A 27830-nucleotide genomic window follows, 5' to 3' on the forward strand; every position below is an offset into this window, starting at 1 on the left:
CTGTTCCTTTAAGTTGCAGGGCCTGCACGGCTCAAAGGAACAGTTGGGCCCAGAACGGCAGAGGAGGAGGAAACAGCTCGATGTGTGGCTATGCAATTCCTCCTCTGGCCACATCATTGGGAGGGGGACAGTGGTCTTGGTCAGCATCAGGAAGGTGTCTTCCCTTGTAAGTGCAAATGAAGTGGAACTGTTCTACTAGGGGAAAGAGGGCAGAAATTTTACAAGTATTTCTTGATCACCAAAAAGATGGGGGTTGGGGGGATTCTGTCCATCTTAGATCTAAGGGCACCAAAAAGGTTTCTAGTAAGAGAAAAGTTCAGGATGGTTTTCTTGGGGCACCCTAATTCCTTTTCTTCAAAAGGGAGACTGGTTGTGCTCTTTAGAATAAAGGACACCTACATCAACCTAGAGAGCGCCCAGTCACAGGAAGTATTTCACATTTGTTAAAGGAAAACAGTACTACCAGCATCGCATACTGCCTTTTGACCTTGTGTTAATTCCTTAGGTATTCATAAAATGTCTTGCAGCTGTTGCAGCATATCAACACAGATGGAAGGGGTGGAGGTGGGAAGAATGCACGTTTTTTCTGTTTGGATGATTAGCTGGTAAAGAGCACATCTTAAGAAGTGGAAGGATCAATATGCGTAGCCATCTGGGTTTTGGAGTTACTAGGGTTTGTTGCAAACTACCACAAATGGCGGTGAACGTTCAAGTATCCTGGATAGGAGAAGGAGGAGGGAGATGGACATACTGATAATTTTTGTTCTACTGTAAGGAATTTTCATTGAGGCATTAATACTTTTAGTTCTTATTCTATTCAGGTCTGTACATTTTTTATTCTTATCCAATTTTTGTTCTTAAAAAAAAAATGTTCTAGTTCTCCAGAATCAATGACCTAAAATTCTCGTTCTTATTCTTAATGCTTGGAATCAGGTTCAGAAATTTAACTTTTATCTTTAATTGTGTGGGTATCTTTGATAATATTGGTAATATCGTGGAAAGGTTCATGTGTATGTAACCAAGGTTTAGGAAAGCCATAATTGTTTTGTATTTTTCATGCCTGTCTACAGGGCCAAAATGGACAAAAGAAATACCAGATTACTCTAAGGAGCCGTTCAGGACCCATCCATGTGCTCCTGATTAATAAAGACTCAAATTCCTCCTTGCCAGTGGTGTTTCCAGTTCCTCCACCTGATGACTTAACTCAGTCTCCGTCTCAACCAGCAACTCCACAGAAGTTGACAACAGGTCAGCAGCATGCATCTTTTGAAGATACCCCTGCTGCTGATACATCCTCTGGTGAGTTCTGTATTCTTAACTGCTTACAAGTAAACTGTTTTACAATTATTTGCAACCTAAAACAAGCTGTGTTTTGGTTGAAAGGACATAGGTGATCGTCTCTTGGGAAAGGTGACTAAAGTGTCAGATCCAAAATGTAGAATGGCCAATTTTTCATGTCATAGGTCCATAATATGAAAAAGTTACATGTTTGAACTACTGTCACTTTTTTTGTTTCACATAAGAGTGGGGTTTGGACTATTGTATTCCAAATTGTTTGCTCTAACAGAATTCATTAAAACATCATTTCTGTTTCTGGAGGCTTTAGTCACCTTTGCCTAGGTATGGTTACATATATTTCATTACAATTTTGCTCAAGTTGAAATCTAATGAGCTGGTGCTTTATTCCACCTGATTACAAATTACTATAATCCAAAGTTCCTGTTATAGTGGCCTGTAGCACTGAGCCCAAATGCTCTTTAGAAGTTTGTGCATAGATATCAAATAATGTGCATTTAATCAGAAAACTGTTTCCAACAAGCCCCTGCTTATTAAATTCAGTGGGTACTTGGACCCCCAGGATTTTTATTTGTAATTAAGCATTCTTGTTCCCTAAAACACTGTTTAATCACTCTGGACCTACAATACTTCATTTTTATGAGGGCTTTTAACAGCAGTCTGACCTGTCCACTGATACAGATAAATTCCCTAGTTTTTCTTCCTGATCGTTAAAATCATCCTTAGTACCTAAAGATTGGAGGGTGGCCAATGTGATGCCCAATTTTAAAAAGGGTTCTAGGGGTGAGCTGGGAAATTAGACTGGTAAGCCTGACATCAGTGCTGGGCAAAATAGTGGAAGCTATTATAAAGGATAAAATTACGGAACACACAGACAAACATGGTTTAATGGGACCGAGTCAGCATGGGTTCAGCCAAGGGAAGTTTTGCCTCACCAATTTGCTTCATTTCTTTCAAGGCATGAATAAACATGTGGATAAAGGTGAGCCAGTTGATGTAGTGTATCTAGAGTTTCAGAAAGCTTTTGATTTAAGTTCTTCATGAGAGACTCCTGAGAAAATTAAAGTCATGGGATAGGAGGCAATGTTCTGGTGTGGATTAGGAATTTGTTGTTGGACAGAAAACAGAGGGTAGGGTTAAATGGTCATTTCTCTGAGCTAGATGGACCATTGGTCTGACCCAGTATGTCTACTTAAAAAGAAAAAAAAAATATATATATATATCTGCTACTTTGCATAAAGCTGCAAATGATCTGCATATGCTTGGTACTAATGGCAGGTAAAATATTGAGCAATAGGGACAGTGGAGGGTCTTGTGGAATAGGCATTTGATCACTTAGTTTCACCTGCTGCACTGTCTGACAAATAAGATACAAACCCTTTAAAATACTTCATCCCGTCCCACAAACACATAACCAATTAGACAAACACTGATATTTTTCCCTTATCTAGAGTTAAATACAGCTGTCTGGTCCAAAGAAATAAATGCATTGAGTATAAATAGGTATGGGTACATAGGAATAGAAAGAGAGAGAGACCTATTTCCAACATTTTTTAGCTGTGTTGACCCCTTATGAACTATTGAGGCTACCTGTTAAAGTGAAATCCTTGGTTGTCATCCCACTTTTATCTCATTTTGTTGTTGTCCGTGGGGTGTCTAGAGTTCTCCGCCTTTTGGCGGATTTCTTTCCTAAAGTGAAACTGTTTCCATATACTTTGGTTTTATAATATAGCTCAGTGATTGACACTACCGCATCCCCCCTTGCCCTTCGTATTGTGTTCAAGGTTCACAAAAGAGGAAACGGGCTTTGAGTGACAGTTGGAATTGTTCTAATCTATGGATCTCTTTTTATGGCTGAAGCTCCAGCAGAATCTATAACACCACATCTGAAAACTGCCTCATTTCAAAATCAAGGACCAAATCCTACACAACCAACTGAGCTGTATCCTATTCTACATACCCCCTGGTAATTGGAAATCGACTCAGACTTCATGGACTTCATCTCAAACACATGCATAGCTAACCCCAATACTTCTAATAGGAGATATTAACCTACATTTAGATGAGCAGAGAACTAACTGCTCCAAAGAATGTGACAGATTCCTCCAAATATGGGTCTTCCAACGACCACCTCTGTCTTCAACCCACAACAAAGTACACACCATGGACCTACTAGCCTACAGGTTCTCACAGGAGAATGGCTTTAGACTATAGAACCCAAGATGGACAAAGTTCCTTGGTCTGATCACTTCAAGCTAAACATGACTCTCTACTGGAAAGAACACAAAAATCACCTAATATAATCACGAAAACCATACAAATCATGTGGAAAGATAGACCCAACAAAATTTTGGACCACCATATACGAAGTTCAATGGTCGCCAACAACTAGCACAGAAGGATTCCTACTAGAATGGGACAAAATATGCACGCACATACTGGACACAATAGCCTCTCTGAAAACAAAAACAGGACAGAGGCACAAATCAATACCATGGTACAATGAAGAACTAAAAATGGTTAAAACCCACTGCAGAAGACTAGAACGGAAAATAAAAATGATACAGAAATGCATGGCGAGAAGCACGAAATAGGTACAAGACCAAAATTAGACAGGCCAAAATAAAATATTACAAAGAACACATAGGTGCAGATTACAAAGAAACTATACAAAACTTATAATTTAATAAACACCAAACCAACGAAGAGCCCCTATCAGTGGCCTAGTGGTTAGGGTGGTGGACTTTGGTCCTGGGGAACTGAGGAACTGAGTTCGATTCCCGGCACAGGCAGCTCCTTGTGACTCTGGGCAAGTCACTTAACCCTCCATTGCCCCATGTAAGCCGCATTGAGCCTGCCATGAGTGGGAAAGCGCGGGGTACAAATGTAACAATCAATCAGCAAATGAACTCGCCAAGTTCTTTGAAGAAAGATCCTCAACCTCAAAAAGAGCCTAACACATAATGCCACAAATCTCGAAGCACTCATAGATGAACTTGATCACCCCCCAGAAGAAGCACCTGTGGGCAGGACATGGACCACCTTCACACAACCCACATCCGAGATGGTAGCACAAGCGTTAAAAGAAATTCTCTTCCGCCCATTGTCTGATAGACATATGCCCAAATCATCTGCGAAAAACAGCACCCGATCGATTAATAGACCAACTCACCTCCCATCTGAATTAACATGTTTTAGGAAGGACGTTTCCCACATGAGAAAGGCAACCTAATGCTCACACCTATCCTGAAGGACACCAAAAAAATGTAAAGATGCCTCAAACTACAGACCAATTGCATCCACCCCATTAAATAGAAAAATAATGGAAGGTATAGTGGCCAACCGACTACATTGACAAACACTCCATACTACATGATTTGCAGTTAGGCTTCAGACTACAACACAGCACTGAAATAGTACTAATTACACTTTTGGCCAACGTCAAAAGGGAACTTACAACTGGAAAAATCATTCTTCTACTACAGTTTGACATGTCGAGCGCATTTGACATGGTTTACCACCAAGTCCTCAAAAGAGTACTCGATAAAATTGGTATCATGGGGAAAGTCCTCGACTGGTTCCTAGGCTTCCTTACAACTAGATCCTATCAAGTGAAGACAAATTCCTCCCTCTTCTTTCCCTGGCAAGCGGATTGCAGAGTCCCCTAGGGCTTGCCACTCTCACCAACGCTATTCAACCTGATGATGGCCCCTCTTGCTCAGACACCATCCAAAAAAGGCTTCAACCCTCTTATATACGCAGATACTGTATCAATGTACATCCCATTCAAAAAGAATTTTCAAGAAATCGCAACCAGGATAATGGATGGCATAAACATTATGGAATCATGGGCAGAGACAATCAAGCTCAAACTGAACAGAGAAAAAACTCACTGCCTGATACTCGCATCACCACACACTACGCAAAACTGTTCACTTCCCAAACATTACCGTCATGGGCATATACCTTCCAATAACTGACAATCTAAAATTCTAGGAGTTGCCATCGAACGCAATCTATCCTTCAGTAAACAAATCTCAAACACCACACAAAATGTTCCAAACCTTGTGGAAACTAAAATGCATAAAAAAACTACTTCCCAAGAAATGTATTCCGCTCACTAGTCCAATCCATTGTCTTCTCACATTCCGATTACTGCAATGGAATTTATGCTGGCTGCAAGGATCAGCTATTAAAGAAAATGCAGATGGCACAAAACACAGCCACAAGACTAATATTCGGATAAATTGATTTGAAATAGCAAAACTGATACTCCAAAACCTACACTGGCTACCCATCAAATCCCGTTTATCATTCAAGATATGCTCATTGGCCTACAGAATAATTTTCAGCTTAGCAACAAAATATATGTCAAACCTAATAGAACTACCTGTATGAAATGCAGTTGAGGGCACAAGAACCTACCCTCACCCTATACTTCCCTAAATGCCAAGGAATAAAACATAAATCTTCATACTCGACCAATTTCAAGTACATATGCCCCAAGACTTGGAACACATTACCAAAAGACCTAAACGATTATATAACCTTTTGGAAACACCTGAAAGCCAACCTCTTCAGAAACGTTTTCTTTAATGAACCCACACATTTTGCCTGAACAACAACCAACACACCCAGATGCATGACCACTAATAGACTATGAACAAAGCTCCCGACTATTGCAAACAGCGCTGTAACTGATCTACTTGAAGTACTCTGTAACTACCGATCCAACTTAAAGGCCTAATCTTTGCAACACAACCAAACTAAAGCACGTAATGGACATAATACAACTCTTCCATTCTTCGATTCCCTAATGTGGCTGTACCACATGAACTTGATTTTACCACATCATCACCCTGTATTTGTTCACTCCGGAACCTGCAAAGGCCTCTCCGGTACTATGTAAGCCACATTGAACCAACAACTAGATTGGAAAATGTGGGGTACAAATGCAGAAATAAATAAATGCTTGACTGCAGTGGTGTAGGCAGAAGGCAGTTTTTGCGTGGACCAATGGGTAGGTTGGGTATGCGGAGTCTTTCCTGCAGAGGAGCAGTCTTGAACCATGCATATAAGCGAATCTTGCAGTTATCAGTGTGCGCTAAACCGAAGTTTGTCCCCATAGAAATTGATGGTGCCAAAAACGGGACCGAAGTACGGCATGCAATTAAACAGAGCATGCGCTTATCCGACGTGCACTTAAATGGCGTGCACTGTATGTATGTGTGTATATATATAAATATGTGTATGTATGTGTGTATGTATGTATATATATATATATATATATATATATATATATAAATATATATATATACACACATTCATACATACAAGTGGAACCAAGCCCGTTTTGTCAACAATGAAACAGGCCCTAGGGAAGGCTCTCGTGTAAACGTTTTTTTCTCTCTCCTCCTGCCCTCCCCTCCATGTCCAGCGATTCTTCCTTCCCATCCTATGTCCATCAATTCTCCTCTGACCTGCCCTGCCCTGCCCTCCCCTCCATGTCCAGCGATTTGTACCTGAACATTCGCTGTCTGGCTTCTGTTCCATTCATAACATCTCCTGACGTCAGCTCGCCTCCAGCGTTCCTTTCTCTCTCACTGTTCCGCCCTCCTCTGATGTCATTACGTGTTTATGCAAGGGCGGGACAGTGAGAGGGAAGGGAACGCTGGAGGCTTGCTGACATCAGGAGATGTTACGAAGCCAGCCAGCCAGAGAACGTTGGAGGTACAAATTATATATATATATATATATATATATATATATATATATATATATATATATATATATATATATCTAAACCACCCAAGTGCTTCAAAAACACCTCTCTCACGACCTTACCTATCACCTTTCCATTTAAATCCTCATCTACCTTCAGCTTATTACAGACTGTATTTAAGATCATGTAATGACTATATCATAATAACACTCTGTAAGCCACATTGAGCCTGCAAAAAGGTGGGATAATGTGGGGTACAAATGCAATATATATATATATATATATATATATATATATATATATAATATAATTTATTTTTATCTTTTACTATTTTTCTGTTACTTTGATGGCCAAATTTCTGGAACTTGGGGGGGGTCACATGATGATCACAGCTCTTCCCATAAGTCGAGGGCTCACTGTATAAGAGCACCTACAGCTTCCAGAGGGTGGCCAAGAACAGTCATTGCAAAGATTCTAAAGTTTGCTGATAATGCTCCAAGATAATAGCGCATTCTCCGAGGACAAGCAGGTCTATTATTCTTGCATGTGGGTAACGCCGCATTGTCCAGTCTGGAGCTTATATCAAGTTGAAAAGAGCTTTGTGGAGTGAGAGACTTACTCTACTGCGAATGCGTGAGTGCCTTCTCACCTGCCAAGAGATCGTGGGACTGCCAGTTCTCTTTTTACCATGGTGGGGCGTGGACACCCTTTTACCTCTGCTCCTCATAGCCCAGTTTGGATAGAGCTTTTTTTGAGTGCTTTTTGGTGTGTTTTTGCAGTGGTTTTTTCTTGTTCCTTTGTTTAGGTTCTCCTTTTTCCCTTCCTTTATTTTTTTTAGTTATTTTTTTGCTGCTTTTAAGTTTCTTTTCTTTTTCTTTGTCTCTAGGCTGCATTTAGGCCTTGACTTTGGTTGGGTTCTCCCTTTATTTTTTTTCTCTGGTGCTTTGCCTCTTTTTCGGCACCATCGAGTTGTTTGATTTGGCCTTGGAAGTTTTTCCTTCCATGTCCATGAAGGTTCCCGGTGGCTTTAAGCACTGTTCCCGGTGCAGTAGGGGTAAGGACACCCATTCTTGGTGTCTTCAGTGTTTGGGGCCTGATCCTAGCCCTTACAACTGTGTCCTATGTTTTCACATGAAGAAAAGGACTTAGTTGGCAAGAGAGGCTCAACGAGAGAAGATTTTTGGAGCCCTGTCCGAACCTTCGATGTCAGTGTCAGGTGTTGCATCTGCATTGGAAGCATCGGTCCTTATGGCTGCTAGACCTTGTAGACACTGGGAGCAATTGTGCATCGAGTGGATCTCCATCTGGCTCAGTGCCGACTGCTGTGCAGGGCCCCCAGGACCAATCTGCATTGGACCCGAGGTGACGGGAGGATTGAACACTTCCTCGGCACTGAGGAGCCTCAATGATAGCTTTGGGCTAAGGCCAAGAAGTATTGGCATCGATCCCTCTTGATACACGGTGCAGGAAGCTCCGGGGGTGCCAAGGGATTCAGCACCTGAGGAGCATTGGTACTGGGAGGACCGCTCCCCCTCCATACAAAAGGTGCTGGTGCAGTGATCTCCATGCAGCCAGGAACAGCCTCCCATCTTGACCCCGACAAGATGTTCTCATGCAGAATTGGGCGTACCCTCTGTTCCCGGTACTCCACCCAAAAATTGACGACCATGTACCGGATGCACCTGGCTTTGATAAGCTTCAGCCCCTCATTGTTCCTTGGTGGTTAAATCTGATCTCAAAAGGGCCAAGAGTTCTAGAGACTATGCTTCAGCGCCCCTGCACCTTTTCAACAACAGTATAAACGAGGGCCGAATTTACGAGATAAACTAGTACATACAGTTCACACTATCAATGATTCCCCTTCACAACTTGTGATTGGTCATAAGTCTTGCGGCCACTGTCAGTTTTGTGCACAAACTATTCAGGGCACTCAGTGGACTTCTCCGAGATCACCTCAAAAAGTGTATCAATACAGAACTAATACGACCTGTGAATCTATGTATGTTGTCTATGGGATAATATGCCCCTGCCATAAATGGTATGTTGCACGCACAAAGAGACAGATTAAACTCCGTCTTACAGAACATAAAAGTAGATTACACAGGCAAGTACTATCTGCCCCGTTAGTAACGCATTGCGTTGAAAAAGATCATCAATTTACTCAACTGAAGTGGCTAATTATTGACTAAGTGATTTGTTCTATCAGAGGAAGTGATATGGATCAAATTTTAAACAGAAAAGAGCAGTATTGGATTTTTGAATTGGGAACGATGGCTCCTAACAGATTGAATGATTTGATTGAATGGAATACACTCATTTAATCCAGCGGGTAGTTATTTTATTTGTTACGATTTGCACCTGTTTTGATGATGACATTTCCTGCCGGGGAGCATTTAAATATCCTCAGTTTTAGAAGCATGAGAAGAATTACGGAGGAGAGGCGCTCTTTCATATTTTTGGAAGAGAGTACAAATTATTATACACAAGAGTTCCTGAAGAAGCATTTCGAAACCCTGCAGAGTTGGACTCGTTATGATTTTATTCTAAAGCAAATGAAAGGATAGGTCGAAAAGACAGATTGGGGTTCCACGGAACCAGCCTTGTAGGATTTTGAGGTGGTGAAGCTTCTAAAGTGCTGGTAAAAGATACAAAATAAAAATTCTTTCCAGTTGGACTATGACATACAGATAATTGTGGCCACTGCCAGCAATGGAGATATATTTGCTGATAAGCACGGCTAGCTTTGATAGATGGCTGTCAAGGACTGTGTCCACTGAGGATCCTCTGGACCATGTGAACGTTAAGTGCCTGTTTCTTTGATTAAACATACTTATGATAGTATAGATTTGAGAGTATTTAGATTATAGAGCCTAGAATAGAAAGATTAGAGCACATTTTTTATTTTTGGATGTGCAGGAGGTTTTATTGGAGAAAGTGATAGGATTAATTTATTCAGTTCTGAGATTTGTGAGGTGTAAACTCACACATGTAATAGCATCTTATTGGAACACGGGTTTTTTTTTTTTTTTTTTGAAAAATTAAAAAAAAATACACCTAAGAGAAGTTCTATGATCGAGAAATTCGTCCACCCTTAGAGGCGTCATATCGTGATGCCTCGTTTTGGGTGAATTTACAACTCTGAGAACCTCTCTAACCTAAAAAAATTATTTTACTTTGTTGTATCACCCAGAACTGTACTAGGCTTTTTCCAAGGACAAGCAGGCTGCTTGTTCTCACGACAGGGTTGACGTCCACGGCAGCCCCCACTAACTGGGAAAAAAACTTCGCTGGCGGTCCTGCACGCAGGGCACGCCCACCGCGCATGCGCGGCCGTCTTCCCGCCCGTGCGCGACCATTCCTCTCAGTTTTTTTTTCTGTTCCGTGCTAGAGAGAGACGTGTTCCGTCTCTCTCTTTGTCAGCCCCGGAAACCGGATTGCGGCCTAGCTGCGGTTTTTCTTTGATACCCTCGCTTGGTAGACTGGCCTCCTGTATGCTTATCCTCCCATACCTTTGGTGGGGAAGACCTTGCTGAAGCTCAAGCAAGACCACGGCACCATGATTCTGATAGCGCCTTTTTGGCCCTGTCAGATCTGGTTCCCTCTACTTCTGGAGTTGTCCTCCGAAGAACCGTGGAGATTGGAGTGTTTTCCGACTCTCATTTCGCAGAACGACGGTGCACTTCTGAATCCCAACTTCAGTCTCTGGCTCTCACGGCCTGGATGTTGAGGGCGTAGATTTTGCTTCGTTGGGTTTGTCTGAGGGTGTCTCCCGTGTCTTGCTGGCCTCTAGAAAGGATTCCACTAAAAAGAGTTACTTTTTCAAGTGGAGGAGGTTTGTCGTCTGGTGTGAGAGCAAGGCCCTAGAACCTCGTTCTTGCCCTGCACAGAACCTGCTTGAATATCTTCTGCACTTATCAGAGTCTGGTCTCAAGACCAACTCAGTAAGGAATCACCTTAGTGCGATTAGTGCTTACCATTATCATGTAGAGGGTAAAGCCATCTCTGGAGAGCCTTTAGTCGTTCGATTCATGAGAGGCTTGCTTTTGTCAAGGCTCCCTGTCAAGCCTCCTGCAGTGTCATGGGATCTCAACGTCGTCCTCACTCAGCTGATGAAACCTCCTTTTGAGCCACTGAATTCTTGCCATCTGAAGTACTTGACCTGGAAGGTCATTTTCTTGGTGGCAGTTACTTCAGCTTGTAGAGTCAGTGAGCTTCAAGCCCTGGTAGCTCATGCTCCTTATACCAAATTTCATCATAACAGAGTAGTACTCCGCACTCACCCTAAGTTCCTGCCAAAGGTGGTGTCGGAGTTCCATCTTAACCAGTCAATTGTCTTGCCAACATTCTTCTCAAAACCGCATACCCGCCCTGCTGAATGTCAGTTGCACACATTGGACTGCAAGCGAGAGTTGGCCTTCTATCTGGAGCGGACACAGCTCCACAGACAGTCCGCCCAGTTGTTTATTTCTTTCGACCCCAATAGGAAGGGGGTCGCTGTTGGGAAACGCACCATCTCCAATTGGCTAGCAGATTGCATTTCCTTCACTTACGCCCAGGCTGGGCTGGCTCGTGAGGGTCATGTCACGGCTCATAGTGTTAGAGCCATGGCTGCGTTGGTGGCCCACTTGAAGTCAGCCACTATTGAAGAGATTTGCATGGCTGTGACGTGGTCATCTGTCCACACATTCACATCACATTACTGCCTCCAGCAGGATACCCGATGCGACAGTTGGTTCGGGCAGTCGTTGCTGCAGAATCTGTTTGGGGTTTGAATCCAACTCCACCCTCCAGGACCCGTTTTTATTCTGTTCAGGCTGCACACTCAGTTAGTTGTTCTTCGTAGTCAATTTCTGTTATGCCCTCGCCGTTGCGAGGTTCAATTGACCTGGGTTCTTGTTTTGAGTGAGCCTGAGAGCTAGGGATACCCCAGTCGTGAGAACAAGCAGCCTGCTTGTCCTCGGAGAAAGCAAATGATACATACAGTGGTGGAAATAAGTATTTGATCCCTTGCTGATTTTGTAAGTTTGCCCACTGACAAAGACATGAGCAGCCCATAATTGAAGGGTAGGTTATTGGTAACAGTGAGAGATAGCACATCACAAATTAAATCCGGAAAATCACATTGTGGAAAGTATATGAATTTATTTGCATTCTGCAGAGGGAAATAAGTATTTAATCCCTCTGGCAAACAAGACCTAATACTTGGTGGCAAAACCCTTGTTGGCAAGCACAGCGGTCAGACGTCTTCTGTAGTTGATGATGAGGTTTGCACACATGTCAGGAGGAATTTTGGTCCACTCCTCTTTGCAGATCATCTCTAAATCATTAAGAGTTCTGGGCTGTCGCTTGGCAACTCGCAGCTTCAGCTCCCTCCATAAGTTTTCAATGGGATTAAGGTCTGGTGACTGGCTAGGCCACTCCATGACCCTAATGTGCTTCTTCCTGAGCCACTCCTTTGTTGCCTTGGCTGTATGTTTTGGGTCATTGTCGTGCTGGAAGACCCAGCCACGACCCATTTTTAAGGCCCTGGCGGAGGGAAGGAGGTTGTCACTCAGAATTGTACGGTACATGGCCCCATCCATTCTCCCATTGATGCGGTGAAGTAGTCCTGTGCCCTTAGCAGAGAAACACCCCCAAAACATAACATTTCCACCTCCATGCTTGACAGTGGGGACGGTGTTCTTTGGGTCATAGGCAGCATTTCTCTTCCTCCAAACACGGCGAGTTGAGTTCATGCCAAAGAGCTCAATTTTTGTCTCATCTGACCACAACACCTTCTCCCAATCACTCTCGGCATCATCCAGGTGTTCACTGGCAAACTTCAGACGGGCCGTCACATGTGCCTTCCGGAGCAGGGGGACCTTGCGGGCACTGCAGGATTGCAATCCGTTATGTCGTAATGTGTTACCAATGGTTTTCGTGGTGACAGTGGTCCCAGCTGCCTTGAGATCATTGACAAGTTCCCCCCTTGTAGTTGTAGGCTGATTTCTAACCTTCCTCATGATCAAGGATACCCCACGAGGTGAGATTTTGCGTGGAGCCCCAGATCTTTGTCGATTGACAGTCATTTTGTACTTCTTCCATTTTCTTACTATGGCACCAACAGTTGTCTCCTTCTCGCCCAGCGTCTTACTGATGGTTTTGTAGCCCATTCCAGCCTTGTGCAGGTGTATGATCTTGTCCCTGACATCCTTAGACAGCTCCTTGCTCTTGGCCATTTTGTAGAGGTTAGAGTCTGACTGATTCACTGAGTCTGTAGACAGGTGTCTTTCATACAGGTGACCATTGCCGACAGCTGTCTGTCATGCAGGTAACGAGTTGATTTGGAGCATCTACCTGGTCTGTAGGGGCCAGATCTCTTACTGGTTGGTGGGGGATCAAATACTTATTTCCCTCTGCAGAATGCAAATAAATTCATATACTTTCCACAATGTGATTTTCCGGATTTAATTTGTGATGTGCTATCTCTCACTGTTACCAATAACCTACCCTTCAATTATGGGCTGCTCATGTCTTTGTCAGTGGGCAAACTTACAAAATCAGCAAGGGATCAAATACTTATTTCCACCACTGTACCTGTAGCAGGTGTTCTCCGAGGACAGCAGGCTGATTGTTCTCTACCCTCCCTCCTCCCCTTTGGAGTTGCGTTTTACTCATTCCTTTGCTTGTCATTCAACTGAGCGGGAACGGTCGCGCACGGGCAGGAAGACGGCCGCACGTGCGCGGTGGGTGTGCCCTGCGTGCGGGACCGCCCGCGAAGTTTTTTTACGGTTGGTGGGGGCTGCCATGGACGTCAACCTAGTCGTGAGAACAATCAGCCTGCTGTCCTCGGAGAACACCTGCTACAGGTATGTATCATTCGCTAATCCTTTTACTTATTCATCTCCTAGTTAGTTTTCTCTGGTATTATACCATCAGTTTTATTTTTTCCAGAGATTTAATTGGGAATAATTTTGACCATTTGGTATACTCGCAGATTAGGCAAGTGATAAATGGACAATTGTCAGGTACTTTACTTTACTTCAGCAATGTTTTCTTTAGATTTCTTTTTCCCTTTTCCAATTACCAAATACAACTAAAAGACCGAATTACATTCAAAATCTCCACCCTGGTTCATAAAATTATTCATGGCGAGACCCCGATATATATGTCAGACCTCCATAGATCTACCAGCAAGGAATTCAAAAAGTTCATCACACACATTCTTGAGCCTCCATTACCCCAATTGTAAAGGACTTAAATATAAATCAATATATGCGTCTAGCTTCTCCTACATCTGCACGCAACTTTGGAACGTACTACCGAATGCCATAAAAACAACGCACGATATAGTAGCCTTCTAGAAATTACTAAAGACTAACCTGTTCAAATAAACTTATCAAAAGGATCCTACATAAAGGCCTGATATCAAATCAATACCAGAATAAGTTAACACTAAACTATTTTTATTTGGTTACTTTAAACATTTTGTCATTATTGAATGTTGTTCATTACCCTTGATCTCAAATACCTGAAATGAATTATATACCTTCTAATTTATTTTATATTTTCTGTACTTTAGTTGCAATAATATTCTGTACTTCTCATTCCGGAAATGGTGGTCGCCATTACGGTATATTGTAAGCCACATTGAGCCTGCAAAGAGGTGGGACAATGTGGGGATACAAATACAGAAATAAATAAATAAAAACATACACAAGTTGTAGATGGGAATGATGAGGGTTGGTTTACTGTATGATCATTTTATAGTGCTGCTGGCTGTACATAGCGCTTCAGTGAAAAGTTTACAGTCAAGTGGGTAAGGCAGTGGGAGATATTGACATGTCCAAAGCTATATAGTGTCAGTAGCAGAAGTGTGAATTAAACCTGCTTTCTCTGGTTCTGAACCCATTGCTGTAACCACTGAGTTACTTCTTCCTCTCCCTCTCTCTCTGTTTCTCTTACGTTTTTAGTTTCTTACCTTCATTAGAGATTACCAGTAGTGTTTCTAAACCTAACCCTATTATCTCATCAAGAAAAGCATAAAATCATTCCCATTAGTTTTTGTACTGTAAAATTAAGCCAACAGAAAGATACTTAAATCCTGAAAAAACAATTTAGATGTTTTAAAATTCTGTGAATTACTCCAGTGAGCGGAGTATTTAAGTTAGATATTTGGAAATTCCTCAAATGTGATGGCGGCAGCTATGATTTCAGTTTGGTTTGATTCTACTTGATTTGGCCCTTCTGGAAGCAAAAGAATCATGTTATTTGTTTTGTTTGGACTAAAGTCCAGAACTCTAATTTGTTTCTTTTCCCTGTGCCAACTGGGCAGGAGGTGGCTGTTGGGGCATTTTGTATATTTTCACATTGGTTAATATTACAAAACTGATTTTTTAATTTTTTAGAATGTTTCCTAAAATGTAGCTTATTTCCTTGCCATCCATTGTAAATTTGTTGATCATAACGTAGAAGCTTTTTACTATATAGTTAGTCTTTATATTGCTCCTAGTTTGCAGAGAGTATTTCTGTAACCTGGAGTTATTTTCTTTTGTAGACTCTGTTTTGCAACAGAATACATCTCCAGCAACCTGTTACTCAAGCCCAACAGATCCAGTGGTATGTGATGCTCTTGCTACAGATATAAAGCAGACTGGCTTGAGAGATCATTCATCGGTTCTTCCACTAGATGCCAATACTACTAAAACAAGCTCATTGGATGTAGGAAATATGGAAGAACCAGGGGGTAAGAAATAATCTTAGTTTGTATTTTAGTTCTTTGAGTGTGGTTCACGGTAATGGTTGCATGTGCTTCAAGTTGACAATCAATGGAACACTGTGTTACCAGGGTATAAATTATATCACAATGATAGAATGGATTAAATTGGAGGGGAGGTTGCTCTGTATGTTATGAGTCAAACAAAATAAGGACTCTATGAAACAGCAATGTGGAATCCTTATGGATAGAAATTTCATGTGTGAAGGGAAAGCATGTAGGGCTATACTACCAACAGGCAGGCCAGAATGATCAGAAAGATGAAGATATTTTTACAGAAAATAGAAAAGCTCGCAAATTTGGCAACAGTATAATAATGGGTGATGTCAGTTACCCCAATATTGACTGGTTAAATGCCACATTAGGGAGGTAAAATTTTGTAATACAAATTTGTAGTTTAATATGCAAATGTACCACATAATTGCTACAGAATTCTGAAAACTACCACAGAAACTTGAAATGTCCACCACAGGAAACTGGGAGCTGTGGCAATAGTTAACTTTTTTTCTTTAATTTAAAAAAGGAAATAGACCAGCCAAGAGTACTGGTAATGTATTTCATTTAATAATCAGCCAAGTATGAGAGAACTGCAACTCTTTTTGCTCATTTTACTCTGAGAATTATCAATCATGTCTGGCATGGCTGAAGAAACATAACCTAGATACACCAGCAGCTGTACAAGACTTAAAAATTGGAAAAAAAAAAAAAGTTAAGTTTTACTTACAAGTATGTACTTTGTTCTTTTCATAGGACTTATTAGTGATGACCTCATTGATGAACTAATGTCTTCTGATGGTATGTTATCAACCCTTCTCTCCTGTTAGAGGGCAAATACTGACTTTGTAGTTTTTCATAACTTTGCGAATAAAAATGTAAGTAATACTGATAATGGGAGTGAGTGTTCTACTTTTTTTTTTTTTTTTTTTTGCTATTCCATTAATGGTATAGTAGAGCTGTTAATTGTGATGTGCTTAAAACAGTACCACATGTGGGAATCATAAAGAAATCAATTCGTGTAATTACTAGTATTCTAGAACAAAAGAATAGCCATTCTGGGTCCATCTAGCCCAATAGTTTGCTTCCAACAGTGGCCAATTCAGGTCACAAGTACCTGACAGAAACCCAGTGAGTAGCAGCATTCCATGTGCGTAACTCCTAAGCATGCTCATGACCTACCCATGCCTCTTCCAGGTCCACAGCCCCATTGCAGTTGCACACTATGGAAATTGCACAACCAGTTTATAGAATACTAAGGTCAGTTACATGCGTAATTGCCACAGAGCCAATTTAGCACTAACACAATAATTGGCAATTGTTGATAAAGCCAGTTAGCATCTAATAAGTTAGGTGTGTAACTGACCTTATTCTATACATTGTGTGCACAACTCAAGTGACATGATAGATGAGCTCCCAAAACCAGTTTAGACACATGTAGATGGATTTCACACCCATGGTATGAGATCCGCTTGGGAACAGCTTTATCAGATAAATGTCATGAAGCTCAGGGTGGTGTGGAATGCTCTAAAGTCTTTCAGAGATCAGCTATCCAAAAAAGTTGTCCTAGTTCAGACAGACCAGGTAGCCATGTACTATATGAACAAACAGAGAGGAACAGGATCATACCTTCTGGGTTGGAGACTACCAGAATGTGGGAATAGGCCATCTCTCAAGGGATATCCATCAGGGCCACATATCTGGAAAGCAAGAACAACATTCTGGTAGAAAAACAGAGATGTCCTACTTCACCATGAGTAGTCCTTGGATGACATTGTTACCCACAAGATGCTTTGAGAATGGGGCACACCCTCAGTTGCCACTCTGTTCAACAAGAAAATTCCTCAATTCTATTCCAAAAAAGGGACACACATCAAACTAACCTCTGATACCTTTCTCCTTCATTGGGGAGAGGATGTTCTATATGCATATTCTCTGATTCCTGTATTAGCAAAAACTCTTCTGAAGCTCAAACAAGACCAGGGAACCATGATTCTCATCATCCCATAGTGTGCGAGGTAGGTCTGATTCCCTCTTGTGTTGGAACTCTCCTTCAGAAGCTCTATGAGACTGGAATGTTTTTTGATACTGATCACGCAGTATTAGGGAATGTTGTACATCCCAACATTGAATCCCTGGCCTTGACAGAAGTTAGCAGAGCTTCTGTGAACTTGCCTGACAGTGCTTTTCAGATCTTGTTGGCTTCCAAAGAGGTTTCTGCTTTAAGATTTAACTGTTTTACTTAGAAATTGTCACGGTACAGACGAGCACCAAAATATCTCTGAAACACAATTTAAAATAAAAACCATCTATAGTAGAAAACAGGCTACAAGAGCATGAGACACTACAAGCTTTGAAACACGGAAAAATCAACTGTAGCCCTTCATTGTAAGAAAAATACGATTAGACTTGAGGACAGAAAAATCTTGGATAAAGTACCAAGAAATGCAGTCCAAGACTAAGAAAACGTGGCAGAAAGATGCAGAAATATTTCCCATTATTTTTGGTGCCATGGGCTTGATTAAAAAGAACTTCCAAGCACACCTGGATAAGACGTCTATACATGTACATCTTATGAACTTGAGAAAGAAGCTGTCTGCGCAATGCTTTGGAATGCTCTACCAAGATCCATCCGAACAATCAATGGCCTTTTGCCCTTCAGGAAAGCACTGAAGACCCATCTCTTCAAGATAGCCTACCCTAGCGATTCAACCTAATCTAAAGCCTGCCCACATGATTCTTATTGACAATTGTTATACATTGACCATGTTTCCCATTATCCTTATTGCTATCCCATATCCATTCCTCTCCTTCTTCCTACACCTACATTCTAACGCTCATTTCCTTCTGCACACAATTCCTCCTATGTTCAGTTTACTTATCCATTAACCCCATTAATATTGCGTTTATTCTTTTTTACGACTTTGTAATTCTTCATATTGTTACTATGTAAGCCGCATTGAGCCTGCCATGTGTGGGAAAGCGCAGGGTAAAAATGTAATAAATAAAATAAATTAGTGGCAAAGAAGAATCAAAGGCAATAAAGATAGCAAGACACCCTAATAACTTCAGTGGAGACAAGGGGCTCATCTTAAATCATGGCCATCGTTCATCCAAAACAAATTTAGCACAAAAAGAACTGGTGTCAAGAAAAAACATTGTCTTCTTCCTCCCAAAGTTTTAAAATACGACCTACAGAAATTCCTCCCCCCTCCAGAGTCAGAACTGTCCCAGTGAATTTCCAGCTTCATTCCCACCAGAATTTAAAATTGTGACCAACAGACTTACCTACCAAAATCTCCTTCCTTCCCGAGGAAACCACTCACCTCAAATCCCAGCCAGTCAGGTTTAATAACCCATTATATATATAAAGACAAACTGCAGAAGTGACAGCATACCCTATAGAAAGCCATAGCACAATGGCTGAAACATCGGTTCTACTTACTCAGATGCGGCAAGACCCAGACAACTGCAACAATCAGATAAGTTTTTAGTGTTTTCCTAAATTTTTAATTTAACATCCACTGATAATGAATTCCAGACTAAGGTCACGATATGGAAATGAAAAGTGTGGATGTTTATAATGGACTTACTGATGGGAAAAGAAAGCTTTAATCAGTTTTTCAAACGCAAAAACTTATGATCCGATGGAAATGAAACCATGGACCAACAAAGTGGAGAGGCCCCACCATATACTATGCCAAAAATCATTGTGCAGAGCTTAAAATTTACACAAGCTTCAATGAGCAACCATTGAAGATTTTTCAAACTTCTTTGTTTGAAATGCAGTGGTGTTTTGCAGTAGCTGTTGATCTTATGGAACATCCTGCTTTACAATATTCTGACTAATTACAAGAGAATATACTACTAATGAGAAATGATTGAAAGTTAGATGGTGTCTGATCTTTTGAAGTTGTCTTATTTATTATTATTTATTGCATTTGTATCCCACATTTTCCCACCTATTTGCAGGCTCAATGTGGCTTACATAGATCTGTTATTGCATTGCCATAACAGGGAAGAAATACAATTGGTGTTGCAAAGAGATAAAAGAAAACAAGAGGATCTGGTTATACAGCTGTGCAGTGAGACATTCTGAATAAAGGAGTGTAAGGGTTGTGTTCAGTAATTATGGGTTCTCGTGGTAGGCTTTGTTAAAGAGAGAGGTTTTCAGAGCTTTGCGGAAGCTATTTAATTCGTTGATCGTTTTCAAGTGAGTTGGTAGTGCATTCCACATCTTCGTACTCATGTAGGAAAAGCAGGACGCATGTGTTAGTTTGTATTTGACCCCTTTACAGCTGGAAAGTGTAGGTTGAGAGAGGTGCGGGAAGATCATTTAGCATTTCTGGGTGGAAGGTATACGAGGTCTAGCATGTAGGTCGGGGCATCTTCATGAATGATTTTATGAACCATCGTGCATATTTATTTATTTATATCATTTATACCCCGCCTTTTGCCGCAGTTTTGCAGCCTCAAAGCGGCTTACAATGAACCATTAAAATAAATGCAATGAGAACTGAGAGGGAAGAAGGAACAGAGAGATAAAGGAAGGGAATATAAATACAATCTTAAACCAAATAAATAGGTAGGCAGGGTGATAGAGGGCAAGCTGTTAGGGAAGGGAATATGTCCAAATGTCTTCAGATTGGTTGGCTTCCTGCAGTGGAGTCACTGGGAGAGCCAGCAGGGTAGGCTTTTCGGAATAACATGGTCTTCAGTGATTTCCCGAATGTCGGATGATCTGCAATGGTTTTGATGGACCTTGGTAAAGAGTTCCAAAACTGAGTCCCAAGGAAAGAGAAGGAGGTGGCGTATGCCGTTTTGTACTTGACTCCAGTGCAGTTTGGATAGTGGAGGGTAAGATACAAGTGGGCGAGACGGGACGCATTCCGGAGCGGTAGGGAGATGAGAGCCATCATATAGGCAGGTACTTTGCCGTAAAGGATTTGGTGTACTAGAGAGCAAACGTTGAAGGTGATATGTTCTGTGACAGGGAGCCAATGTAAGTTTTGTCGAAGGGGCGTGGTAGGCTCGAACTTGGAAGTACCACAAACCAATCTTGCCGCTGTGTTTTGGGCAGTCTGCAGCGTCTTAAGCAGTTGCTGTTTATATCCGGCATACACTCCGTTACAGTAGTTCAGGTGGCATAGTACGATGGATTGTATGAGGCTCCTGAAGACCTCTTGAGGGAAAAATGGTTTTATTCTTGTTAGTTTCCACAGCGAGAAGAACATCTTCTTTGTGGTGGTGTGAACGTGTTGCTCGCGAGACAGTGAGCGGTCAAGGGTGACTCCCAAAATTTTGAGGCTATCTAATATGGGGAGGCTTAAGGTGGAGGTAACTAGTGTGGGAGGCCTATACTTGTTGTGCTGAGAAGTTAATAGTAGGCAGTGGGTTTTGTCAGTATTCAGTTTGAGCTTGAAAGAAGATGCCCAAAAGTACATTGTAGTTAAACAACGGTCCACTTCTCTTGAGATCTTTGACAAGTCGGTTTTGAAGGGAATGTAGATAGTAATGTCATCAGCATAAATATGCGGGTTAAATCCTAGGTTACTTAAGGTCTTGGCCAGTGGAATCATCATAATATTGAAGAGAGTAGGCGACAGTGGAGAGCCTTGAGGGACACCACAGGTAACTATCCACGATTTCGAGAGAACTGAGTTGGCGATTACCTGGTAGGTTCTGGCAGAAAGGAAGCCCTTGATCCAGTTATGAACATGACCATAAATTCCTAAGCTATCGAGGAGGTTCAGCAGTATGTCTTGATCAACCATGTCAAAAGCACTCGACATATCGAACTGTAATAACAGAAGACTTTTCCCGCGGGCTATCTCTTGCCGAAAGCTGTTGAGTAAGGTAATGAGCACGGTTTCAGTGCTGTGGTGCGAACGAAACCCAGACTGAGATTCATGGAATATGGAAAACTGGTCAAGGAAGTCTGTAAGTTGTTTCGTCACCATGCTTTCCATTATTTTTACAAAAGAGGTATTGAGGCAATAGGGTGATAATTAGTAAGATCACTAATATCTTGAACATGGTACACTCTTTCAGTGGGAGCCAGTGTAGGTTCTTTCTTAGGGGTTTTGCACTTTCATATTTTGTTTTTCCAAATATGAGTCTGGCTGCGGTATTCTGGGCCGTCTGGAGTTTTTTGATGGTCTGTTCTTTGCAGCCAGCGTGGAGTGAGTTGCAATAGTCCAGGTGACTTAGTACCAGGGATTGTACCAGGTTTCGAAAGATGGCCCTTGGGAAGAAAGGTTTTACTCTCTTGAGTATCCACATGGAGTGGAGCATTTTCTTCGTTGTATTCTTCACGTGGTTTTCAAGTGTGAGATTTCGGTCAATGGTGACTCCCAAAATTTTCAGACTGTTTGAGATGGGGAGGGAAAAGTTAGGGGTGGTTATGGTGGTGAATTTATTTGTGTTATGTTGTGAGGTTAGTAAAAGACATTGTGTTTTTTCTGCATTGAGTTTTAGCTGGAATGCATCCGCCCAGGAGTGCATGATTTGGAAGCTTTGGTTGATTTCTTTGGTAATTTCCTTTAGGTCTTGTTTGAATGGGCTATAGATTGTGACATCGTCTGCATATATGTATGGATTAAGGTTTTGATTGTCTAATAGCTTGGCTAGTGGTATCATCATTAGGTTAAAGAGGGTTGGTGAGAGGGGGGATCCTTGGGGGACTCCGCATTCAGGTGTCCATGGGTCTGATATCGCCGTGTTAGTTGTTACTTGGTATGATCTAGTTGTTAGGAATTCTCTAAACCAATTAAGAACATTACCTCCAACTCCATAGTATTCCAGGATATGTAGTAATATTCCGTGGTTGACCATGTCGAAGGCGCTGGACATGTCAAATTGTAGAAGTATGTTATTGCCAGTTGCAATTGTTTGTTTAAATTTGTTCATTAGGGTTACTAGTACTGTTTCTGTGCTATAGTTCGATCGAAATCCTGATTGATATTCGTGCAAGATTGAGTATTTATTTTTACTAAGTAAGTTAATATGTTGTTCAAAAGTTAGTGTTGTATCCAGAACTACTCCTAATACTTTCAATGTTGATTCAATTGGTAAGATAGTATTTGTAAGCTTCAGCTTTCCATTGGGTAAGAATGAAGTGGGAGTACCCAGTCATGACATTTTTCTTATCAATATTTAATTTTAAGCAATAATAAGTGGCCCAAGCATTAACTTGTATCATTACGTTTGTACTGTATTTAGCGGATTAAAATCTTTATGTAACACTGGAATAAGCAGAATGATGTCAAACACACGTTTAAAGGCTGACATGCAGATGTGATACGGAAGACACTAACACACTGTGACAAAACAGTGGGTATTAAGTCTGTAAATTGTATCCAATCCAGCTTTCGCCCCCTACACTCGACAGAAACGGCACTATCTAAAGTCTGCAATGACCTGTTCCTTGCCAAATCCAAAGGTCACTACTCCATCCTCATCCTCCTCGACCTATCCGCTGCTTTTGACACGGTCAATCATGATTTACTTCTTGCCACACTGTCCTCATTTGGGTTCCAGGGCTCTGTCCTCTCCTGGTTCTCCTCTTATTTCTCCCACCGTACCTTCAGAGTACACTCTCATGGTTCTTCCTCCACCCCCATCCCGCTGTCTGTTGGAGTTCCTCAGGGATCTGTCCTTGGACCCCTTCTTTTTTCAATCTACACCTCTTCCCTGGGCTCCCTGATCTCATCTCATGGTTTCCAATATCATCTTTATGCTGACGACACCCAGCTTTCTCTCCACGCCAGACATCACTGCCGAAACCCAGGCCAAAGTATCGGCCTGCTTATCAGACATTGCTGCCTGGATGTCCAACCGCCACCTGAAACTGAACATGTCCAAGACCGAGCTTATTGTCTTCCTACCCAAACCCACTTCCCCTCTCCCTCCACTCTCTATATCAGTTGATAACACCCTCATCGTCCCCGTCTCATTTGCCCGCAACCTCGGAGTCATCTTCGACTCCTCCCTCTCCTTCTTTGCGCATATCCAGCAGATAGCCAAGACCTATCGCTTCTTCCTCTATAACATTAGCAAAATTCGCCCTTTCCTCTCTGAGCACACCACCCAAACTCTCGTCCACTCTCTCATTACCTCTCGCCTTGACTACTGCAACCTACTCCTCGCTGGCCTCCCACTTAGCCATCTATCCCCCCTTCAGTCCGTTCAGAACTCTGCTACACGTCTTATCTTCCGCCTTGACCGATATACTCATATCACCCTTCTCCTCAAGTCACTTCACTGGCTTCCGATCAGGTACCGCATACAGTTCAAGCTTCTCCTACTAACCTACAAATGCACTCGATCTGCAGCCCCTCCTTACCTCTCTACCCTCATCTCCCCTTACGCTCCTACCCGTAACCTCCGCTCTCAAGACAAGTCCCTCCTGTCAGTACCCTTCTCCACCAGAAACTCCAGGCTCCGCCCTTTCTGCCTCGCCTCACCCCATGCTTGGAATAAACTCCCTGAGCCCATATGCCAGGCCCCCTCCCTGCCCATCTTCAAATCCTTGCTCAAAGCCCACCTCTTCAATGTCGCCTTCGTCACCTAACCACTACACCTCTATTCAGGAAATCTTGACTGCCCCAACTTGACATTTCATCCTTTAGATTGTAAGCTCCTTTGAGCAGGGACTGTCCTTTGTTAAACTGTACAGCGCTGCGTAACCCTAGTAGCGCTCTAGAAATGTTTAGTAGTAGTAGTAGTAGTAATAATATTTCTTTGTGTATTTCTCTAGGTTGGCCAGCAGGTGGTGCATGTTTAGGTTTAAAACTGTTACAGAGAAATGACCGTTCCTTCTTTTTAGTTGGCACACAGATAGATAGAAGAAATGCCTGTAGGGATGTAACCAGCTGTTTTTGAAACTTGTTCTGGGTTCTGATTGGCTCAGGAGCATATTTCATTTGGATTGTACTGGCTTTTGCCCCAGTCTTAGCCAGGGAGAAGAGAGAGAGAGATCTCTTTGCTGAGGCTCGGTGAACAGTTATATGTCCTGATCTTCCCAGGTACATTTTAGAAAGTAAACAAATGCTTAGTGTTACAATTGATCCATATTTCAGTTTCCTGTTGTTGTTTGCTGATTGCACATTTTAAGACAATAAACAATTTAGTTTGTTGCCTCTGCCTTTCTGGACTGATGCAGAATCCTGGTGGTTTGCATGTTGGGTCTATGAGTGCTTTTTGGGAACTGTGGATCCATAGGGAATGTGGCTCCAGTAACCTAGAAATCACTGGGGATAATTTGAGAGCGCGAGACTCACCCAGAGGCTGCTGGGACCCAGTCGGTGGGAGAAGGGTGCTAGTGTAGAGCACAAGCAGCAGGTTTAGGTGGACCTGAGCTGTGCTGGGGATAGATCCTCTAAGTAGCCACGGGGTAACCCCAGGCAAGTGGCTAGGCATTTCATGACACATACCCATTGGCACGTTGAATAATATCAGGGACAGAGGTGAACCCTCTGGAATCCCACAGATCAATCTTCAGGGTTCATTAAGAGTTCTGCCAGTGACAGAAACCCTGAAACCATCTGAGAACTTGCCCAGTGATCCCTATCTCACTTAGTAATCCTAAAAGCAACAGATTGTCCACTATATCAAAAGCAACTGAGAGATCAAACTACAAAATTATAGCCTGGCAACCTTTATTTAATACATTTCTAGCATCTTGTAAGAGATCTAGCAAAGTCAGTGCTTGAGCCTTTTCTTAAACTGAGTTGGAAATAATTATCATGATGCTCTAAATATGCTGTAAGTTGGTTTGCAACCAAAGCTTCTCTTAACAAAAATAACTATCTTTGCAATTGGTCTATAGTTCCCCTTTTATCCCTAATGGGTTTTAAGAAATGGAGTTGCATAAAAATTCTAAAGCAGGTGATTTTAATAAATATATAGGACACAAATCCAATTTTGAGAGCAGCTGGAGGCAGCAGAAATGCCAGGGCAGTGCAAGGCATTATCAGAGTCTTTTGGTGACTGTGCAGAGTTGGTGGACTTGCCTTTGGGGTGCCCCTTCCTCTATTGTAGCTTCTTGCTTTGAAAAAAAATAGTAAAGAAACAAAGGAGAAGGTGATAGGGCTAACCTGCGGCTTATCTGGTGGGGTCTTGTACCGTCTATGCAGGCAGAGGAGAGCTCTACCAGTATCCTGTGGTATAGTTTAGTAGCATCTCAGGCAGCATAGCTGGATTTAAACAGGGCTTAGAAGTTCCTGGAGGAAAAGTCTATAAACAATTATTAGCAGTATTGGGAAAGTTACAATTTACCTCTACATATAAGCACTAAAGAATTGATCTACTCTTTGGTATTCTGTTAGATATTTGTGACTAGGACTGGCCACCGTTGAAGCCAGGATTCAGGGATTGATGAATCTTTGGTTTCATTCTTTGCCTTTTATTCTAAATGTTAGAGTTGAAACAGTTGTGTGTGGAAGAATGGGCTAGAATTCTTTAAGGGCATTTTGAGAGATTGATGCAACACACAATTTTAAGTAAAGGTTTCTTTTATTGCTGCTCAAGGAGCTTATTGATTGAAAGGGTTCATATACTTTTTCACAGAGGGATACTGTTGAATTTTTGTTGCATAATTTAAACAATTTCAGTTTTAAAAAATTCTGCTAAAATAGACCAAAACTTAGCATTGTATAGAGTCCGAAAAATCTTTTAATATTTATTGAGTTGTGATTGATAAATGAACAGAAACTGCTTTGAACAGAGATTTATACACATGATAATGTGTTTTCTTCCCTTGCAGTTTTTCCTCTTCTGAGGTTATCCCCTACACCGGGAGATGAGTACAACTTTAATCTGGATGACAGTGAAGGAATTTGTGATCTTTTTGATGTGCAGATACTAAACTATTAGATTCTGGACATGCATTTGGACAGTCTTATCTACCTCTAATACACTGGACTTCGACTTCTTTGTAACCTAAGTATTTAAATATAGTGATTGTGTGATTTCTAGTTCACTGATAGTAGGATTTTTTGTACATTTTGTTTCCTTATGATTGCCCTTCCTAAAATGTTCTGGCCTCCCACAAGAAAGAACTTTGATCTCTGATGGGACATAGAGAGAGAGAATGTAGCTTTTCTGGCATTGCCAGAGGAATATGGTGCCTTGGACTGAATGCAAGATAGCATCCATTGATAAGGACTGGGGGCTGTCAACCATGAAGAAATTCTTATGAATGGATTGTGTATTTCAGCTCTACAGTGTTATATACACATTTTATGTGTATTACCTTTGTTTTATAACATTACTCTACTTCCCCAGACACACGTTTTATTTTTTTAAGGACCATTTTTGATTTAAAATCTACAAGACAAAATAGCATACAATGGACAATCATGATGGGCGTGAGCCTAATTCAGTTGTCTGTTTAGTCTAGACTCTTTTCTACAGTTGTGAACAGTGTTGTTAATTATTGGACAGTTGTGATAGTCAAGTAATCTTACCAAAACATCAATGAGGAAAACAACAAACTATGTCAAGCACAGGGCTTGATATGTGTCAAAAAAGGAGTCCCTATCAGGTTTATTTTCGAAAGAGAAGGATGCCCATCTTTTGACACAAATCAGAAGATAGGCATCCTTCTCACAAGGTCGTCCAAATCGGTATAATCGAAAGCCGATTTTGGACGTCCCCAACTGCTTTCCGTCGTGGGGATGGCCAAAGTTCACGGGGGGGCTTAGCGAAGGCGGGACTTGGGTGTGCCTAACACATGGACGTCCTGGTCTTGTTTTTCTTACGACTAAGGCACAAAAATGGCCGAACTGACCAGATGACCACCAGAGAGAATCTGGAATGACCTCCCCTAGTGGTCACTAACCACCTTCCAAAAAAATATTTTGTGCCAGCCTCAAATGTCATACTCATGTCCATCACAGCAGTATGTAGGTCCCTGGAGCAGTTTTAGTGGGTGCAGTGCACTTCAGGCAAGTGGACCCAGATCCATCCCCCCCTACCTGCTACACTTGTGCTGGTAAATGTGAGCCTTCCAAAACCCAATGTACCCACATCTAGGTGCCCCCTTTCACCTGTAAGGGTTAT

General features: G+C 41.8%; 1 protein-coding gene across 1 annotated transcript in view; it reads left to right on the top strand.

Moving 5' to 3' along the window:
* The window catches only part of E2F5 (E2F transcription factor 5), a 95394-nt gene extending 68061 nt beyond the window's left edge, over positions 1 to 27333 (top strand). Inside the window, exons 6-9 of the mRNA XM_030216101.1 lie at positions 1071 to 1299; positions 15555 to 15743; positions 16524 to 16568; positions 26533 to 27333. Coding sequence (XP_030071961.1) covers positions 1071 to 1299; positions 15555 to 15743; positions 16524 to 16568; positions 26533 to 26642 — 573 coding nt within the window. The 3' untranslated portion in view covers positions 26643 to 27333. The remainder of the gene's footprint in view (positions 1 to 1070; positions 1300 to 15554; positions 15744 to 16523; positions 16569 to 26532) is intronic.
* Positions 27334 to 27830: the final 497 nt, after the last annotated feature.

This window comes from Microcaecilia unicolor, chromosome 1 (genome assembly GCF_901765095.1).
Source record: "Microcaecilia unicolor chromosome 1, aMicUni1.1, whole genome shotgun sequence".
NCBI lineage: Eukaryota > Metazoa > Chordata > Amphibia > Gymnophiona > Siphonopidae > Microcaecilia > Microcaecilia unicolor.